General features: G+C 41.2%; 1 protein-coding gene across 3 annotated transcripts in view; it reads left to right on the forward strand.

Moving 5' to 3' along the window:
* Positions 1-19,734, forward strand: part of zgc:110045 (uncharacterized protein LOC664755 homolog) — a 105,582-nt gene that overhangs the window by 76,689 nt on the left and 9,159 nt on the right. For 2 of the 3 annotated variants that reach the window (XM_034185047.1, XM_034185048.1), the window contains 5 exons: positions 3,181-3,222; positions 3,577-3,652; positions 4,443-4,495; positions 13,216-13,385; positions 13,659-14,316. In XM_034185047.1, coding sequence (XP_034040938.1) covers positions 3,181-3,222; positions 3,577-3,652; positions 4,443-4,495; positions 13,216-13,385; positions 13,659-14,016 — 699 coding nt within the window. In that variant the 3' untranslated portion in view covers positions 14,017-14,316. Of the gene's footprint in view, positions 1-3,180; positions 3,223-3,576; positions 3,653-4,442; positions 4,496-13,215; positions 13,386-13,658; positions 14,317-19,734 lie in introns of those variants that run through there. The other variant, XM_034185049.1, reaches the window with a different exon arrangement.

Raw genomic sequence — 19,734 nt, forward strand, 5'->3', positions numbered from 1 at the left:
AATGTGGATGCATCGTAGATTTTGTGGAAATAAACACTTGCGTTTGTTAAAATGTTTCTATCCATACAAAATTTGTTTGAGAATGTAAATTCTATTATATATAGTCTTGTGTATAATAGTTTAATGCTCATGTTAGAGTTACAGGAATACTGATATTTGATTGTCACACATAATATTAGATTCATATGTACATGTTTTTCCCATATTTTTAGTTTTGAGAGACATGCATATTTATCCTAGTAACATGTGTTTCTCTACAAACTGTAAATCTAAAAAAGCACAAGTTTAAAGTTATTTTGATTTCCCACTTGTATAAAACTGCCAGCAATTACTGCCTTGGAAAAATTGGCATCTCGAGTTACTCTACTTAAGACCTTAAAATGAAAACATCTTAATCAGTCAGTTGTGAAAATATCAATTATATGTGATTTTCGTATAATGGGAGGCATATTAGTGTTGAAAACACTAATCTTGATTATGCAAATTGGGGATAAAGAATTACGTGTACAGCTTTAATGTAGTTATTTTGCAGTTAATCTCACAAAAATACTTGAAATTTTTAATTTTATTTCTGTAACACATACAAGCACACTAATAAATCAAATGGATTGTCTTGCAGTTTATGCAAATTAGGGGTGAAGAGGTAGAGATGTATTTTGCCAACTGCAATTTTTGAATTCTTTTATTTTATTAGTGGAACAAGAACATGTGGCCCAAAAGATTTTGTAACATTTGACATTTTGAACAGGTATAATACATACATATATATATAGATTGATACATATATAGATACATGCATACATACAAGGGGAAGATGATGGCAAAATAAAACATGTTGGTTAATATGCGTAATACACAGGAACAATAACACTGGTCAACACGATTTGTCTTGCATGGAGTTTTTCAATGGATTTTGGGTAATTTGGGATCGCTGAATCCTAATCTGGTGTTAGCTTTTGCCAATCTCATCACATTTTTGAGATATGAAAACATGTTTCTCGTATGAAGCGTTGAAGCAAAAACTGCACCATAAACAATATCACTACTCTTCACATTTCGCAAACCTGGTTAAAAACTATGCTTTTGAAGATGCTTTTGTACATGATTAGTGGCGTCAAACTTGTGAGTGTAAGAAATTTTGCGTAATCCATCAATGCGGAACATACAGATTACAAAAAAACAAACAAACAAACAAACAAAAAAAATCTGTGATATGATAGCGGAAATCTGAGCTCAGATTCAGATTCAGCACCCCAAAATTACCCTAAATCAGTTTTCAGAGTCCATGCAAGAAATTATTTTGTTGTTGTTGTTGACCAGTGTAATACATACAGCCTTTTGCAACCCTACAAAGAAGATAAGAAAGATAATCTTTCACTGTTTGTAGTCAGGTGGAAACTTTGCCAGGTTGCTATTTATAGCCCAATCAATGTTCGATGCAAGATACATACAATGATACATTTGTACAGAGGGAAGGATGATAGCAAAGTGATACATACTGTAATAATTAATACTCAGGAACCATAATAGATACAGCCCTACAACCCTGCATCTGATAGATAAACTTTTACTGTGTGTAGTCAGTTAGAAAATTTGCCAGGATGCTATATGTACCCCGATCAGGGTGAGATGCAAAATACATAACATTGATTGATTTCATGCCCAAAATATTATCAGTTATCAAGTTGTTCACCAATGAATATAGCTTTATACACCCTGAAGAAAGCCTCAGGGTGTATGGTTTTCTGAAGGGTGTAAAAAGCCATATTCATTGGTAAAACAACTTGATAATGATTTTATCATATACCTATAAATAATAAATGTTGTATGGTTTTCTGAAGGGTGTAAAAAGCCATATTCATTGCTAAAACAACTTGATAACGATTTTATCATATACCTATAAATGATAAATGTTATTTGGTTTTCTGAAGGGTGTAAAAAGCCATATTCATTGCTAAAACAACTTGATAACGATTTTATCATATACAGTGGTCCCTCATTTATCGCAGGAGTTACGTTCTAAAAATAACCCGCGATAGGCGAAATCCGCGAAGTAGTCGGCGTTATTTTTTACAATTATTATAGATGTTTTAAGGCTGTAAAACCCCTCACTACACACTTTATATATTTTTCTCAAACAGACATGAACATTTTCTCACTTTTCTCTCCTGTGTAAACACTCAAAGTTCAAACCTTAGTAGAAAAAAAAAAATAGAACGTTTTCCTATAAATAATTATGATGGCTTTTAGAACTAACAAATTTAATTTTAATGATCAACCTATGAGGTTGGACACGTAAGAAATTATTAATAGTGACTCACCAGTATTTCACAGTTCCTCTGACCGCGCCTCTTCGTCATGGCGCCGCTCCGCTGTCCGGATTGGCTGATTACTCGGGTGGTATGAAAAATATTACCCGTCCACGAAAAGGGTGTATTGCTATTTATTCTTTAGTGTTTTATCCAATCATATCGGCGTATCATTTCTAGGTATAAGATAATGTGAAAAACCAAAAGGGGGACAGCTTCACAACCATTCTGGTTTGTAAGTGACAGATATATACACACAAATATGAAAACGTCATCTAAGCATCATGTGTCAATCAGAATTGTAATTAAAGGCTTAGGTGGGCCCCAGAAGATTTTCAGACTTCAAAGTGGTCCCTGGTCTTCTTAGGTTTGGGAACGTCTGCTGCAGCTGATAATAATTATTCAATTAATTTTGTATATCAGGCACTATTAAGCATATTTTCACCACTAGAGGGACACATCAGTGTAATGATAAAAGCCGGTGAGGCTGTAACTGAAATGATTAGGTCATGATCAAACACTGTTTTCACTCTTTCGTGTTTCAGACACACATTATGCACAACTCACCTTCACTGTAATGACAACTTCTCTTTAATATGAGCCGCCTGCGCATGCCGCGCAGGCCGGTCTGACCTATCTGCTTGTGGTATTGGATTCCTGGCCGCGCTGGTCAAAGAGGGGTTAAAAAAAAAACAGCACATGACATTTAGATGAAATTCCATCAGAGCTGGCGAGCAGCTGGATAGATTTTCAGACATGCACTGTTGAGAATTGCTGCATTGAGTTGACATTTTTTGGTTGTTGAAACATGACCGCACGCATGCAGCGACACGTCCCGTGTAACGTATGTCTCACGTCTGATTCCTTGCAGGCTTTTGCGATTCCAGGGCAGTACGCCTTTACGCATCAAGATGTAAGTGTTTACAACTCCTCTAATGACCTGTTCCTGCCCACTCCTTCCAGGCCACCGCCACCCTGTGTGCACGCTCTCATCTACAGAGATGAAATGCCAATAAATAACCCGGATCTTTTGATGTCACTAACACTAACTGCAATGATTTGAAATGAAGGCTCCTCATCAGCACCTTTCAGCCTTTGTGGTCACCACAGATGTTATTTATATTTACAGATGATTGCAATAATTTTGTGATGGAAATCATTGATCTGTGATGTTGTGAACTTCTGATTGGCTCTGTTTTGTAGTTGTCAGCTCCTCTGAAATAATCCAGTTCGATTGGTTAGCTCTAACTTACTTCCTACCCTGCAGTTGACCAAGCTTCACCAGTTGGCTATGCAGCATATCCCCCTCCCTTCCCTTGGGCAGAGCAACCCTACCTTCCCTGGTACGTACCCACGGCTCCCCAGGGAAGTCCATCTATCCCTCTGTTTGCACTCCTCTTTGAATCACACCATCAAACATCCCTCAGAGGCGATCAATGTCGCCTCTGTCCTCTCAGGCTGTACACGCTCCTCTCTGAGCTACAAACAGGTGAAATGACAAGATCACAGCGTCCAAATTGTTAATGGCGACATCGTGTTCGTCGCTGAAATATTTAGTGTTGCAACGAGTCGTACAACACGACAATAAAAACACACACGATTCCCTGAGTAAGAAATGTGAAAAATGACATGAATATTTACAAGCAGATAAATATTTAACCATTTCTCACAGCCTCCCAAATTTCATCTCCATTAGCCTGTATTTCCTCTGTCCGAAAAACAAATCCTTTTCTCTCAATCCCATCCTTCACCTGTGCAACATTTCTCCTCAAATTCTAACAATGTCTCAGCCAGATCCCCAACTTCCTAAACACTCATACACTCTGCCACCACTAACCCAGCACAAAAACACCACTACATTCTGATTATCGATGTGTTTGAATAAAGTGTCTCATTTTTAATGCAGTTAAATGTCATTTATTTTGATACAGTCATGCACAAATATCTGTCGCACACAGTGTGCATAGAATATGTTATGTGCTAAATGTGTTTTCCTGCAGTGACTTTCTTGCCGTGAGTCAGTTTTAGTCATAAAGCGTGATAGACAAGACAAAGTAGGCCAAAGTGTTGTGCCATGAAAATTCAAGACTTCAGCTCCATACTGCTGTTATTGTTCTTTGTCCTACTTTTTAGGATTGGATGCATCTGCCCCCACAACTTCACAAGAGCTGGCAATACCTAATGACGTAAGTGTCACTTTTTCTTTTTTAAATTCCAGTGCTGAATAACTCATGGGTCATGTGGCAACCTTCATTAACACTTTCAATGAAGACATCTATAAATAGTTATGCACTCAGAAAGTGCATAACTCCAAAAAGGCTCAGCGTTCATTTGCCTTTACACCAGTATTAGTGCAGCAGATAACTGAAACAATCCTTCACATGGCGATACAAGCATCAGATTTGGCATGAAGGTTCTTCATAAATCAGTGTTTGAGAAAAAAGTGCTGGCCACGTGAAAATCCAATATGACAGCCAGGTAGGGGTCAGCGAAGAATGACACAGGGTCAAAATTTAAAAATGCTCCAATCATATTGAAAGCTATACCAAATTATATGTCTGATCACAAAGATTCCAAAAAGGTATAGTTTGGACTATCTATGACTGAATGTTATGGAGTTATGGGGTAAAAACAGTAAGAATGGTAAGAAAGGTCAGTGTCAGTTTGCACAGGAGTCAAAAGTTAAAGTTGCTCCAATTTTGGTAGAAAGTGGTGCAAAATATTGGTTGAACTAATAGGATTAATAAATGGAATAGTTTTGACTGTGTTGAATGCCTGGTTTGCAGAGTAAATGTCAAACAATGTTGACGTCCATTGGATTCTATGGCATATGATGTATATGTTACCCTGTAACGTGATAACTAAGCATGACACATGGTGCAAACTATTCCTTTTTAAACCCCTATTAACTCAACCACTAATTTGCATCACATTTTACAAACATTGGAGCAGCTTTATCTTTTGACCCCTGTACAAACTGAAACCGACCTTTGTCACCATTTTTGCTGTTTTTACCGCATAACTCCATAACATTCAATCATAGATAGTCCAAACTATACCTTTTTGGAATAGTTATAATCAGACAAATAATGTGTTACACTTTTCAATATGATTGGAGCATTTTTAAATTTTGACCCCTGTGTAATTCTTCATTGACCCCTACCTGGCCGCCATATTGGATTTTCAAGTGGCCAGCACTTTTTTGTCAAACACTGATTTATGAAGAACATGGAGGAGGACTATCGGTCGGCCTCGAAGAGATTCTGGCAAACCGTACGATGCCTCAGGAGGCGGAAGCAGCTCTCCACCGGCACTGTTTACGGTGCGGGTAGGGAGCTGTTGACCCTGACTGGGGATGTTGTCGGGCAGTGGAAGGAGTACTTCGAGGATCTCCTCAATCCCATCGTCACGTCTTCCGAAGAGGAAGCAGAGACTGGGGACTCAGAGGCGGACTCATCCATTACCCAGGCCGAAGTCACCGAGGTGGTTAGAAAGCTCCTCGGTGGCAAGGCTCCTGGGGTGGATGAAATCCGTCCTGAGTACCTTAAGTCTCTGGATGTTGTGGGGCTGTCTTGGCTGACACGCCTCTGCAACATCGGGTGGCGATCGGGGACAGTGCCTCTGGATTGGCAGACCGGGGTGGTGGTCCCTCTGTTTAAGAAGGGGGACCGGAGGGTGTGTTCCAACTATAGGGGGATCACACTCCTCAGCCTCCCCGGTAAGGTCTATTCTAGAGTACTGGAGAGGAGAATTCGACCGATGGTCGAACATCAGATTCAGGAGGAGCAGTGTGGTTTTCGTCCTGGTCGTGGCACACTGGACCAGCTCTACACGCTCCATCGGGTGCTCGAGGGTTCATGGGAGTTTGCCCAACCAGTCCACATGTGTTTTGTGGATCTGGGGAAGGCGTTCGACCATGTCCCTTGGGGCACCCTGTGGGGAGTGCTCCGGGAGTACGGGGTCCGGGGTCCTTTGTTAAGGGCTATCCGGTCCCTGTACGACCGCAGCAGGAGCTTGGTTCACACTGCCGGTAGTAATGTCAGTCATTATGTCATTCAAAGCGCATATTAAACAAATATGTAGGACTGCTTTTTTGCATTTACGCAATATCTCTAAAATTAGAAAGGTCTTGTCTCAGAGTGATGCTGAAAAACTAATTCATGCATTTATTTCCTCTAGGCTGGACTATTGTAATTCATTATTATCAGGTTGTCCTAAAAGTTCCCTGAAAAGCCTTCAGTTAATTCAAAATGCTGCAGCTAGAGTACTAACGGGGACTAGAAGGAGAGAGCATATCTCACCCATATTGGCCTCTCTTCATTGGCTTCCTGTTAATTCTAGAATAGAATTTAAAATTCTTCTTCTTACTTATAAGGTTTTGAATAATCAGGTCCCATCTTATCTTAGGGACCTCATAGTACCATATCACCCCAATAGGGCGCTTCGCTCTCAGACTGCAGGCTTACTTGTAATTCCTAGGGTTTGTAAGAGTAGAATGGGAGGCAGAGCCTTCAGCTTTCAGGCTCCTCTCCTGTGGAACCAGCTCCCAATTCAGATCAGGGAGACAGACACCCTCTCTACTTTTAAGATTAGGCTTAAAACTTTCCTTTTTGCTAAAGCTTATAGTTAGGGCTGGATCAGGTGACCCTGAACCATCCCTTAGTTATGCTGCTATAGACTTAGACTGCTGGGGGGTTCCCATGATGCACTGTTTCTTTCTGTTTTTGCTCTGTATGCACCACTCTGCATTTAATCATTAGTGATTGATCTCTGCTCCCCTCCACAGCATGTCTTTTTCTTGGTTCTCTCCCTCAGCCCCAACCAGTCCCAGCAGAAGACTGCCCCTCCCTGAGCCTGGTTCTGCTGGAGGTTTCTTCCTGTTAAAAGGGAGTTTTTCCTTCCCACTGTCGCCAAGTGCTTGCTCACAGGGGGTCGTTTTGACCGTTGGGGTTTTACGTAATTATTGTATGGCCTTGCCTTACAATATAAAGCGCCTTGGGGCAACTGTTTGTTGTGATTTGACGCTATATAAATAAAATTGATGATGATGATGAAGTCAAACCTGTTTCCAGTGCACGTTGGCCTTCGCCAGGGCTGCCCTTTGTCACCGGTTCTGTTCATTAGTTTTATGGACAGAATTTCTAGGTGCAGCCAGAGTGTAGAGGGGGTCTGGTTTGGGAACCACAGAATCTCGTCTCTGCTGTTTGCGGACGATGTGGTTCTGTTGGCTTCGTCAAATCAGGACCTTCAGCGTGCACTGGGGCGGTTTGCAGCCGAGTGTGAAGCGTCTGGGATGAAAATCAGCACCTCCAAATCCGAGGCCATGGTTCTCAACCGGAAAAAGGTGCTTTGCCCTCTTCATGTCGGTGGAGTGTCCTTGCCTCAAGTGGAGGAGTTTAAGTATCTCTGGGTCTTGTTCACGAGTGAGGGACGGATGGAGCGTGAGATCAATAGACGGATCGGTGCAGCATCTGCAGTGATGCGGTCACTGTATCGGACCGTCGTGGTGAAGAGAGAGCTGAGTAGGGGGGCAAAGCTCTCGATTTACCGATCGATCTACGTTCCGATCCTCACCTATGGTCATGAGATTTGGCTCATGACCAAAAGAACGAGTTCGCGAGTACAAGCGGCCAAGATGAGTTTCCTCCGCAGGGTGGCTGGGCACTCCCTTAGAGATAGGGTGAGGAGCTCGGTCACTCTGGAGGAGCTCAGAGTCGAGCTGCTGCTCCTCCACGTCGAAAGGAGTCAGTTGAGGTGGCTCGGGCATCTTTTCCAGATGCCCCCTGGACGCCTCGCTGGAGAGGTGTTCCGGGCACGTCCCACTGGGAGGAGGCCCCAGGGAAGACCCAGGACACGCTGGAGGGACTACATCTCCCGGATGGCTTGGGAACGCCTTGGGGTTCCCCCAGAGGAGCTGGGGGAGGTGTGTGTGGATCGGGAGGTCTGGGCGGCTTTGCTTGAGCTGTTGCCCCCGCGACCCGACTCCGAATAAAGCGGAAGAAAATGGATGGATGGATGGATGATTTATGAAAAACATTCATGCCAAATCTGATGCTTGTATGACCAAGTGAACAATTCTGGCCAAAAGTCATAGTTATCTGCTCCACTATATGTGGCTGTAGTGCCTGCCGGGTTGATGTTTTCTGTCCTGTCTGTCCATCCATCTGTCTGTGTGTAAACAAAATAACCAGAAGAGTTTTGATCACATTGGAAATAAACTTGGTGGAATAATAGTAGAGAGGGCTGTTATTTCAAAAAAATTGGAAATCTATAAATATATATAGATATATATATCTATATATATGGAAATATACACTGAATAAACCATAGTAGGATAAATTTTGGGTCATTGGGATCCAAAAACCCATATGGACAGAACATTTGAAAATTTCAAGTAACGCGTGTGTCGTATATGTGCTGTTGACGTAGAAAACCACTCTGTTGCTTATAATTAGTTCATTGTGGCCATGTCATTCTTTACATGTGATGATTATACTCAATTGATGTTCCTAAATAAAAACTACATAGATTTTGTTTGTTACAATTGATCGTAACATATGTACTGAAATTTGTTTGTTTTTTTTGTCATTTACTCTTAAAAAACACCATATAAGCTTATTGTTACTATAGAAGTTGAATATAAACTAGCAACATTTGGAGTCAAATTTCAAGTCTCTAGGTGCAGCAGTTCTCAAGATATGACATTTTCGACATATCTTCACTGGCTCCGTCCATATGGGTTTTTGGAACCAAATGACCCAAAATTTATCCTGCTATGGTTTATTCTGTGTATATTTCTATATTCCATGCAAACATTTATAGATTTCCAAATTTCTTGAAATAACACCCCTCCCTAATAATAGAGGGTCAGTCAAGGATAAAGTGATCCAGTTTTGAGAAAACATGGTTAAAAGGTCATGCTCAGAGGTCAAGGTCAAAATGTTAGCCCAATGTTTACAATAAGGACATACCGCATTTAGAATGGTTATTCTCAGGAATCTCAGGAATCTTTGAGATGCACCTATGGTTCCTATTAAACATTAGTATGAAGTCATATCAAGTTTTCTTTGGTCACATGTGTTTTATGTTTGGTGACATTGAAAGGTCAAACAGTTTACTGAATTGAATTGAATTAATTTATTGTTATTGCACAAGAAGCGCAACAAAATTCAAAAACAGCAGCCCTTGAAGACAGCGCAAAGATTAAAGTGCAGTAAATGCATAAAATACACAAAAACAATTAGAAAAAGACTGATAAAAACATATTGCACATTATATTACTCTGCAGGATAAAAACTGTTTTTTAGTCTGTTTGTTCTGCTCTTTATTGCCCTGAAACGCCTCCCTGAGCGTAAAAGTTCAAAAAGGTGGTGACCAGGATGTGAGGGGTCCCTGATGATTCTATGGGCTCTCCAAAGGCAGCGGGTCTTGTAGATCTCCTCCAGAGATGGAAGATAGCAGCCAACCAGTCTCTGGGCAGTGTTTATAACCCTCTGGAGCTGCTTCCTCTCTGCTGCAGTGCAGCTGGAGAACTACAGCGAAATGCCGTGGCTCAGCACCAACTCCACCGAGCAGTGGTAGAAGGACACCAAGACCTCAGTTCTCAGGGTGTTCTTCCTGTACTTTTTTCAGGATTGAGGTGGAGTTTAGAGTCCAGGTCAGGTCTTCCTGATGTAGGTGCTCAGGAACCTGACGTCTGACACCATCTCCACCATGTCCCCACTTATTGTGATGGGCTGTATATCTGATTTACACTTCCTAAAGTCCACAATCAGTTCTTTAGTCTTGGATGTATTAAGGATGAGATTGTTGGTGGTGCACCAGACAGACAGTTGTGCCACCTCCGCTCTGTTGGCAGTCTCATCTCCGGAGGATATGAGAGCCACCACCGTGGTGTCATCCTCAAACTTTATGATGGTATTGTTTGGGTGGATGGGGGTACAGTTGTGGGTGTAGAGGGTGTAGAGCAGGGGGCTTAGCACACAGCCCTGTGAAGAGCTGGTGCTGGTGCTCAGTGCTGAGGACAGGTGGGATCCTACTCTCACCCTCTGAGGGTGGTCTGTCAGAAACTCCATAATCCAACAGCAGATGTTACGGGAGAGACCCAGGTCCCCCAGCTTCCTGAGAAACATTGCTTTCAGGTCCAGTGACAGGGATATGTACAGCTGCGCTTGTGCTGCTCTGAGGGGAGGCATCAGGAAGGCCAAGGCAAACTACAAACAGAGGATTGAAGAGGACTTCAGTAGTAACAACAGCCGTCAGGTGTGGCAAGGGTCCAGCACATCACCAACTTCAGATCCACCAACACCATGGCACTGTCCAGGAATGTGTTACTGGCGGAGGAGCTTAACCACTTCTTTGCCAGTTTCGAGGCTGAATCACTATCAAAGCCCACACTGCAGCCCTCATCCCTCCACAGTTAGTCTTTCACTGAACAGGTAGAGGAAGTGAGGAGAACCTTGAGGGCAGCGAACCCCTGGAAAGCGGCCGGATCTGACGGTGTGACTGGGAGGTTATTGAGGGACTGTGCTGACCAGTTAGCTGGGGTCTTCACCAGCATCTTTAACCAGTCCCTCACCCAATGGTCCATCCCACCCTGCTTAAAGTCTTCCACCATAATCCTACTGCCAAAAAACAATAATATAAAGGGTCTCAATAACTACAGGCCAGTGGCACTAACCGCTGTCATTATGAAGTGCTTTGAAAAACTGGTTCGTGAAAGGAAAGTCTGGGGTCCCCCGCTTTAGCTGTTGCCCCTGTGACCTGATCCTGGATAAGCAGTTGAAGATGAGTGATGAGTGAGTTTCAAATATACAGGTTTTAAATTCTCTAATCGCCCCTTTTTATTTTGTCTTCACCAAGTTGAAGTGAAAATTTGGGCGCTATTTTGCCAAAGTACAAAGAAAAAAATCAATCAATTGGAAATCAGTGGAGGTCATTATAAAAATATGAATAAAAATATGAGTATGAATGATCATGGGTCTACATGTGGCTCGTCTTGTCAACTCTTCCACGATGAAAGGCCTCCTTCACCAAATGTCACTGAAATCTGTTTATGCTTGTGAGGTATCTGCTGACAAAGTAATAATGAAATAATTACTGCATAAACACTGTTCTTGGAATCAATGGTTTCTTTCTTGGACCACACTCCACTCCCTCACCACATTTTAGGAAAATTGATTCTGCTGCTTTCCAGCCTTACTGCCAAAGTTGAACTTGAAGTTCAAAATGTTGAACAAACGAACTAACTAACTAATGGCTGAACACATAACCTCCTTGTTGGAGGGAACTGCAAGGGCACTAATTACACCACAAAGCCTTTCCTCTGCCATGTCACATAATATGTTTGATAAAATTCTGCCTTTCTGAACTATGAACTGATCAAAAAAAGATTGAAACAGTTTGCAGTCAGTTGTAAGACAATATTTTCAAATTCACTCCCTTCACAAAAATGTATGTAATTATTAGTGTACATGTAATTATTAGGTAATGTTAATAAGAACTGAACAGTTTCAATTTTATTTTACAACCCCAATTCCAATGAAGTTGGGACGTTGTGTAAAATGTAAATAAAAACAGAATAGTTTGATTAAAAAGTTGATTGGAGAGGGGAAAACTTATACGCAGGTGCAAAAAATTACAGGCTGTTCTACAATGATCTCCAATGCTTTAAAATGGACAAAAAAACCAGAGACCCGTGGAAGAAAACATAAAACAACCATCAAAATGGATAGAAGAATAACCAGAATGGCAAAGGCTCACCCATTGATCAGCTCCAGGATGATCAAAGACAGTCTGGAGTTACCTGTAAGTGTTGTGACAGTTAGAAGACGCCTGTGTGAAGCTAATTTATTTGCAAGAATCCCCCGCAAAGTCCCTCTGTTAAATAAAAGACATGTGCAGAAGAGGTTACAATTTGCCAAAGAACACATCAACTGGCCTAAAGAGAAATGGAGGAATATTTTGTGGACTGATGAGAGTAAAATTGTTCTTTCTGAGCCCAAGTGCCGCAGACAGTTTGTGAGACGACCCCCAAACTCTGAATTCAAGCCACAGTTCACAGTGAAGACAGTGAATCATGGTGGTGCAAGCATCATGACATGGGCATGTTTCTCCTACTATGGTGTTGGTCCTATATATCGCATACCAGGTATCATGGATCAGTTTGGATATGTCAAAATACTTGAAGAGGTCATGTTGCCTTATGCTGAAGAGGACATGCCCTTGAAATGGGTGTTTCAACAAGACAATGACCCCAAGCACAGTAGTAAACAAGCAAAATCTTGGTTCCAAACCAACAAAATTAATGCCTCGCAGATGTGAAGAAATCATGAAAAACTTTGGTTATACAACTAAATACTAGTTTAGTGATTCACAGGATTGCTAAAAAAGCAGTTTGAACATAATAGTTTTGAGTTTGTAGCGTCAACAGCAGATGCTACTATTATTGTGAACACCCCCTTTTCTACTTTTTTTTTACTAATAGCCCAATTTCATAGCCTTAAGAGTGTGCATATCATGAATGCTTGGTCTTGTTGGATTTGTGAGAATCTACTGAATCCACCGGTACCTTGTTTCCCATGTAACAATAAGAAATATACTCAAAACCTGGATTAATCTTTTTAGTCACATAGCACTACTATTATTCTGAACTCTACTGTATTGCTAAATGTACTTCATGTAATCTGGCACTAATGTTTGTATGATTGTGTAATTTGTTATATGTACAAGTAAAGCCTATTAGAAATGTGATCGGTTTGTACAATGTAATAGTTTTCTTCCTTATAGACAAGCTATTCTGGACGTTGGGTAATGCACAGTACTGTCCTCAGGTGTTATGTTGAAAATGGCTCCCTGAGACATTTGAATATTTGCACATGTTCTTTCTCTCTGTCATACTGTCTAGTTTATTGGCTGCATAATTGGAAGACAGGGCAGCAAGATCAATGAGATTCGCCAGGTCTCTGGAGCTCACATCAAAATTGCCAGCGCCTCTGATGGCTCAGCCATGCGCCAAGTCACGATTACAGGCTCGCCAGCCAGCATCAGTGTGGCTCAGTACCTCATCAATACCAGGTAAGAATTTCAGCGGGGTAGCAGTGTCCCGGGTGGATTGTATCAGGGTAGATTGTTCAGCATCAGGCTGGATTTGTTCCGTTTTCTTGACTACATCAAAATCCTTATTGTTTCTGCTTTTTAACTCATTCCTTCTTTGATTCTTATGTTTTCTCCTCTCTCACTTCCTTTCTCCTTTGTCTCACCCATTCTCCCTTTTTTTCTTTTCCAACACACCTAACTGCTCACCACCACACCTTCCTCTCTTTTCCTGCCATGTCTCCATGACTGCAGCTTAGAGATGGCTAAATACACCATGCAGGCTGTTTCCTCTGCAACCCCAGTTGACCTCAACATCAGCTTCTCTCAGCCTGCTCCCACCGCCTCCACCGCTACTTCTATGGCTATGTTGGCTGCCACCACCCCAGTCCCCACCGCCATTAACGTCCACTCTCCCTCCACCTTACCAACCATCCAAACCCCGCACTACGCCGTCCCCATTTCCAGTTTGCTTGGCATGAAAACGCTCCCTGTCCTGGCTGTTCACCCAGCAGCCGCTTCCAGCCTAGCGCAGGGTTTATCCCCTTACACAGCAAAAATGGCCGCCTCCAGCGGCAAAAAATCTGACCGGCAGAAGTTTTCTCCTTATTGATGTTTGACATTTAAATCCAGTAACTGTAGCTAACTGGAAACACCATATTAAATGGTGATTTAATATTAGGAATTTAGGCCTATAAGTGGCTCACACCATTGTGTGTAAGTTATGACAATATTGCACTTGTCACAACTGGAATCATGGTTTTAGGAAGGACATGTATCTTAACTGTTTGTTCTTTAAAATTAGTTCATATCTCTGGGACTCTAGAAATGAAAATGTGAAAAAACACCTCTTTTTCAAACAATAAAGACAGAAACTCAGAGGAAAAAAAGTGATCATGTGAGACATGAACAAGGACTGTGCTGGAGAACCCTGTCCTGACAAAGACAGACAGAGACACAAACTGAGAATCACAAACACAGAGAAACACAGTGAGAGCCACAAACCCAGACACAGAGATCGATAGTGAGGGACACAGAGACAGAAATAATAGAGAGGTAGAAAGACCAGCTGAAGACAGATAGGGACACAGAGACAGACAAAGACTGACAGAGAAAGCAATACAAAGAGAGACAGAGATCCATGTATAGACAAAAGAGAACAAACACCAAGAGTAAGAGATACAAAGACAGAAACAGGAAGACGGACAAAGAGAGCGAGAGACACCGTGACAAAGATGCCAGAGACAGCGGGCAGACTGAGAGATACAAAGCAAGACATAGACAGAGACAGACTACAAAGAGAAACAGATACAGACAAATGCAGAAACCCAGCAACAAGGATAGACTGAGAGATACAAAAGGAAAAGGAGACACAGAAACAGTCAGCGACAGAGAAAAAGACAAAGACAGACATGAGACACAGAGACAGAATTAGAAATACAAAGTGAGAAAGACGCATAGAAACACAGACAGACTGAGCTATACGAAGAGAGTCAGAGACACAGCGACAAAGATAGAGACAGGGACAAACTTATGCTCCGGTCCACATTAATTATGAACCACAGAGACAAGCAGTCGGCTTTGTCCCTTGAAGGACGTTCACAGGTCGTGCACGCTAACAACTCCTTAAGATGTCTTCGAAATCACTTCAAAGGTGTTATCTGGTTACAGCAACAGTGTTTTTAGATTTACACAGTAAAATCACCAGTGTAAATCTAACACTGACAGTGGTAACACCGCCAGAGTGCATGGGACCATATGTTCAGTGGCAGTGTTAATTTAACACTGGTGATTTTACTATGTCGAAATGTTTATTTCTTGCTAACTTTATACAGAAACATTGCTGTTTTGGAGCGTATCCCGCCATCTTGGATAAATTTATTGGAGCGAACAACCAGCTGACATAACGCTGCCTATTCACTTGGATTGGCAGTTGTTCTGTCGCGTTGCTCAGTATTTGCATAAAATGGACTGAGTCTATTTTGGCCCAGCCTAGCAAACACCCTTTTGTGGACTCTTTTTGACATCATCAGGCTCAGTGTATTTTACAGTCACGTCTCTCTGAATTTCTGCCTTTCCGACTCACAAACACTTTAAAAAATAAAAAACATGAACATATTTGCAGCTTACGTCCGTGCAACACTCACCATCTAACTTGCCACTATCTGCCACAAACACGCCACTATCTGCATTACACAACACTGCGTGGTCAGTAACTCGACTCAACTCCACGTGCATGTCATGCACACACAGTCTGTGTGACAGGCTGGAAAGCAACATGTTATTCAGAAACTCCAAATCCAAAATAAAATGGAAGAAAACTGTTGTGGAAAAAAATGTTCCCTATGCTGTTGACGTGGTGAAATAAACACTTTAAGTCTCCCGATGGTCTTTTGATAAGTACCCCCCTGGTCCCACACAGTACAAAGTAGTCTGTTACCACCTTTAAGCCCAGAGAGCATAACTCGGCCCATGTGGTTACAAGCGCTGAGCTCAGAGAGGCATAATTTTAGCAGTTTCACTTGAAAGCAAAATAACAACATTGCTGATAACTACTGTCTGGATTCACCACTAAACGGTTAATTCCAGACAAACCTGACACAGTATTAGTAGGGATGCATTCTAAAATTTAAAAAGAAAAGAAAAACAGAGACAGAAAAAGAGAAGAAAAAAAAAATAATTTGAAAAAACTTTGGAATTCATTGTTGAAATGTACTTCTCCCCTTTTTTTAAACAAGTGATTTTTTTATTCCAAGCAACCTTAATAAGCATTTCCATTTTTCAGAAAAAAAATGTTGTGTGTTCTGTGGATAAGACTGATGAGATTCAGAAATGGATAAATAAAAATAACAAATTATTTTGAAAAAAGAAGAAAAACATTCCAATGATTTTGAATGAAACTTTTTTTTTTTTTTTACTGTTTTTTACATACTGTTGTATTTTGTTCTAGTTTTTTTTTTTATTATTCCAAACAAGCTTGTTAAGAATAATGTGACAAGTTGATTTCCACAAACAGTAAAGAATTCACAAAATGGGCACTTCTGTTGACCCTACAGGTCTTCAGAATTCTTCAGCATCTTCACACAAGGACATGGTCAATCTCCATGGCAACACCAGCAGTTTTAGAATATCATGTCCAGCTGTGTACATCTGGATGGTGAAACCAGGATTCAGCTTTAGATTGTAATGAATTTTCAGAAGAACATTACACGCAATTGTGTTTATGACCATTTTCTAAGTTTGTCAGAGGGGTTGAAGAAAGGTCGGTAAACAATACAGAGCTGGACCCACAAAGTACCTTTAACAAACACTGAAAATTTGCAGGAAAAAAATATTTACCCTATAAGCTGGCTTTCTCGTGCATCTGAAACATTAACTTCTTTAACATTTAATGTTAAATGTTTACAGTTCACTCATGTAACATAGATCATACCGTTTATTTCAGCAGCTCACTCAAAAAATAAGAAAGTGTCACTGTGTCTTCTTGGTAGAACGACCATTTTCATTCTGGGAAATAAGAATTCCTCACTCTTAAGCATGTTATATGTGAAAAATTTAGAGACTGTAGAGACAATAATCCGCTCACTTGTGTGTTGTTAAAAGAAAATTGACAGATTTTCACACCACTTGAAGGAGTGTCCAGGCAGAGAGAATGTGGATGCTGGAAGTCTTTCCCGAATATCTGCTGATATTGAGACAATAATGAAGCAGTGTAGAAAACTTTCATCTGGATCAGTGCGAGCTACAGAACAGTCTGTTGAGGTGCAGAACTCCAACATGACATGGTCCGTGGTTCTGTTGACCCAGTATGCAGTGACTAAATCAGAACATCAACCCCTCCCTCCTGAGGAGATCCGTCTGGTCCAAAGAGAGGATCAGTGTGTTGGGACTGAATGTTTGGTGTCTGGTGACAAACACTGACTCCACCAGCTGACATCATTCTGTGTGCAAACTAGACAAGACTTACACTGGATGATGATCGTATTCTGTATCACAACACAGCTGTGAGAACTCAACTTCCATTTTTCACCACCAGTTATACGTCATGATGAAGGGATTTTGAGGATTTTCTTGAAAATTAAGACTTGAAAGTTCAGCTCCAGTTTGCCAGAAGGCACATGGTAGAGAAGCTTGAATCTTCGACTGGACTGGGTTGCTTGACGCGCGTCAAGCAACCCAGTCCAGTCGAAGATTCAAGCTTCTCTACTATGGAAACCACCTGGACAACTGAGAGCCTACACAGAAACAGAAGGCACATGGGAACTCCAAGCCCAGACTTGATCTGTTTGGTTGTTTGAAAATCCGTCTCTGCTGCACTCCACCATGGAGCTGAGGGTGGTGATGCAACATGCAGTGACAGAAGTCCAGAACTTCTTCAGGGTTGTCTGGGTGTCTTGGTGGCTTTCCTCACTCGTTGTCTCCTTCTTGCACAGTGACTCAGTTTTTGAGAACACAGATTTTCCACACAGTACCACACTGTTTGTATTTCTTAACGACTGATGTAAATGAAGTTCAAGACACATTCAGTGACTTGCAAAGGTTCTTGTATCCATCCCCACTTGTCTGAAGAAAACTGGCTGTCAAAGTGAAGATTTACATTTTACAATAAAGACTATGATTACTTATGTAATCCATCGCTTTGGCTTTGATAGTTCTATTTCATTTGTCATGCTGTAGAGATGTCTTTTCACTGAGTTTAAAGGGCATATTTCAGAAATTTTTACAGACAGAACTCTGATTTTTTTTTTCCTTTAACTGATGTAATTCTAACATTCCAGATATGTAACTGGGAATTGTGTTAAACTCTAGATGTCTGTGTGTGTCAGGATGGTACCTGGCACAAAGTTTTAATGTTGTCCTCCAGCTGCTTCCAGTTCCATGTCAGGATAGGAGGGTGAGGCTTTTAATAATATTCGATGCCGTTGATGTAACTGTCCACGAGCTGTGAGGAGACAGAAGGAAAACAAAGAGAATGGTGTCAGTGCATTTCTATAATGAAGCTGAAACACTGATCAGACACGTGAAGCTTCACATGAACAATCAGGTGCAGTAAAAAGCGCCGACAGGCCCTGCTTCCATCTGATCTGCTCAGACTGCATGAAGTGACTCAGTGTGCAACTGGAATCACTGTCAGTGTGACTGAGCAGCTCGCTTCAGCAAACTCCTGCATCTTAATGATCATTAATGTTTGTGAAACTGCAAACATCAGACCTTGATGTCTGACTCAAACACATGGACGTATTTTCAGACTAATTCACACAAATTCAAAGGACAATTTTACTAAACAGGATTTTTAAAGCTTGAGAATTTTCACTTCACTTTCACAGCATGTGGAATAAAAACATCCCAAATGAGATCTAATCACACTAAAATAACTTGTGTTGTCACGTGTCCATACAGAGAACTGATGTGGCTGTGGGAAATCCAAAGTCTGAATTCAAAATCACATTAAAAGCATTGTGTAAACGCAGCCAGAAAGCGCCTGTGGATTCATCGAGCACTCACATTTCAGACGTAGACGTTGGCCATCACGGCATCGGGAACGACGAAACAGTGACAGGCCGGACACTCGTGCTGCTCTGAATCCAGGAGAATGTCTTGGATACCTGTGAAGGAGACAAAAGAAAAAGTTCCAGCTGAAGTCTGAAGTGTGACGACTCATAAGTACGCTGAGGATCAAAGTGTGTCTGCAGTTAAACTGACATCAAAGTACACACCACACATGACATCAGCAGCTTTTACTGCTCCATTTTTCATGCAAACAGTTTTTTTGTTGTTTTTTTGGTTTGGTGACATTAACAATGACTCAGCAGAAAATGATGATGACAGCGTCATATGTTGTGTGTGTTTGAGCTCCAGTGTTGGCATCAAGACACAAAACCTCACGACCAAGACACAAATAAAAGGGGGATATGAATGTGGTATATTATGAAAGTAACTTTAAGAACTGTAGCTCTTTCCAGTCAAAGTAGTGTTCAGGTTGTTTATACTCCAAAGCTGTACTGGAAATGTGGACAAAAATACTTGGACCCTCATTTGTCAAACTGTGCAGAGAAAAGGTTCTATAAATGCTGCCACATAAACAAAATTAAGTATGTGTGTAAGTCCAAAAAAAAAAAAAAAATCTATTTATCAAACAGGTACACATCAGTCAGTATCAGCTGGTGATAAATCATGTTGTAAAGCACACGCTCGTGCACGTTCATAGTCTTTTGCATTCAGAAACTCCCTTAAATAACTACGTAAGGTAGTAAAACCAAACTTTGTGTTCCTCACTGGAGTCATGGCAAAGAGTACGAAGGAAATCAACTTTTGTGAGATGGAGCTCGAG

The sequence above is a fragment of the Thalassophryne amazonica genome, chromosome 13 (genome assembly GCF_902500255.1).
Source record: "Thalassophryne amazonica chromosome 13, fThaAma1.1, whole genome shotgun sequence".
Lineage (NCBI taxonomy): Eukaryota > Metazoa > Chordata > Actinopteri > Batrachoidiformes > Batrachoididae > Thalassophryne > Thalassophryne amazonica.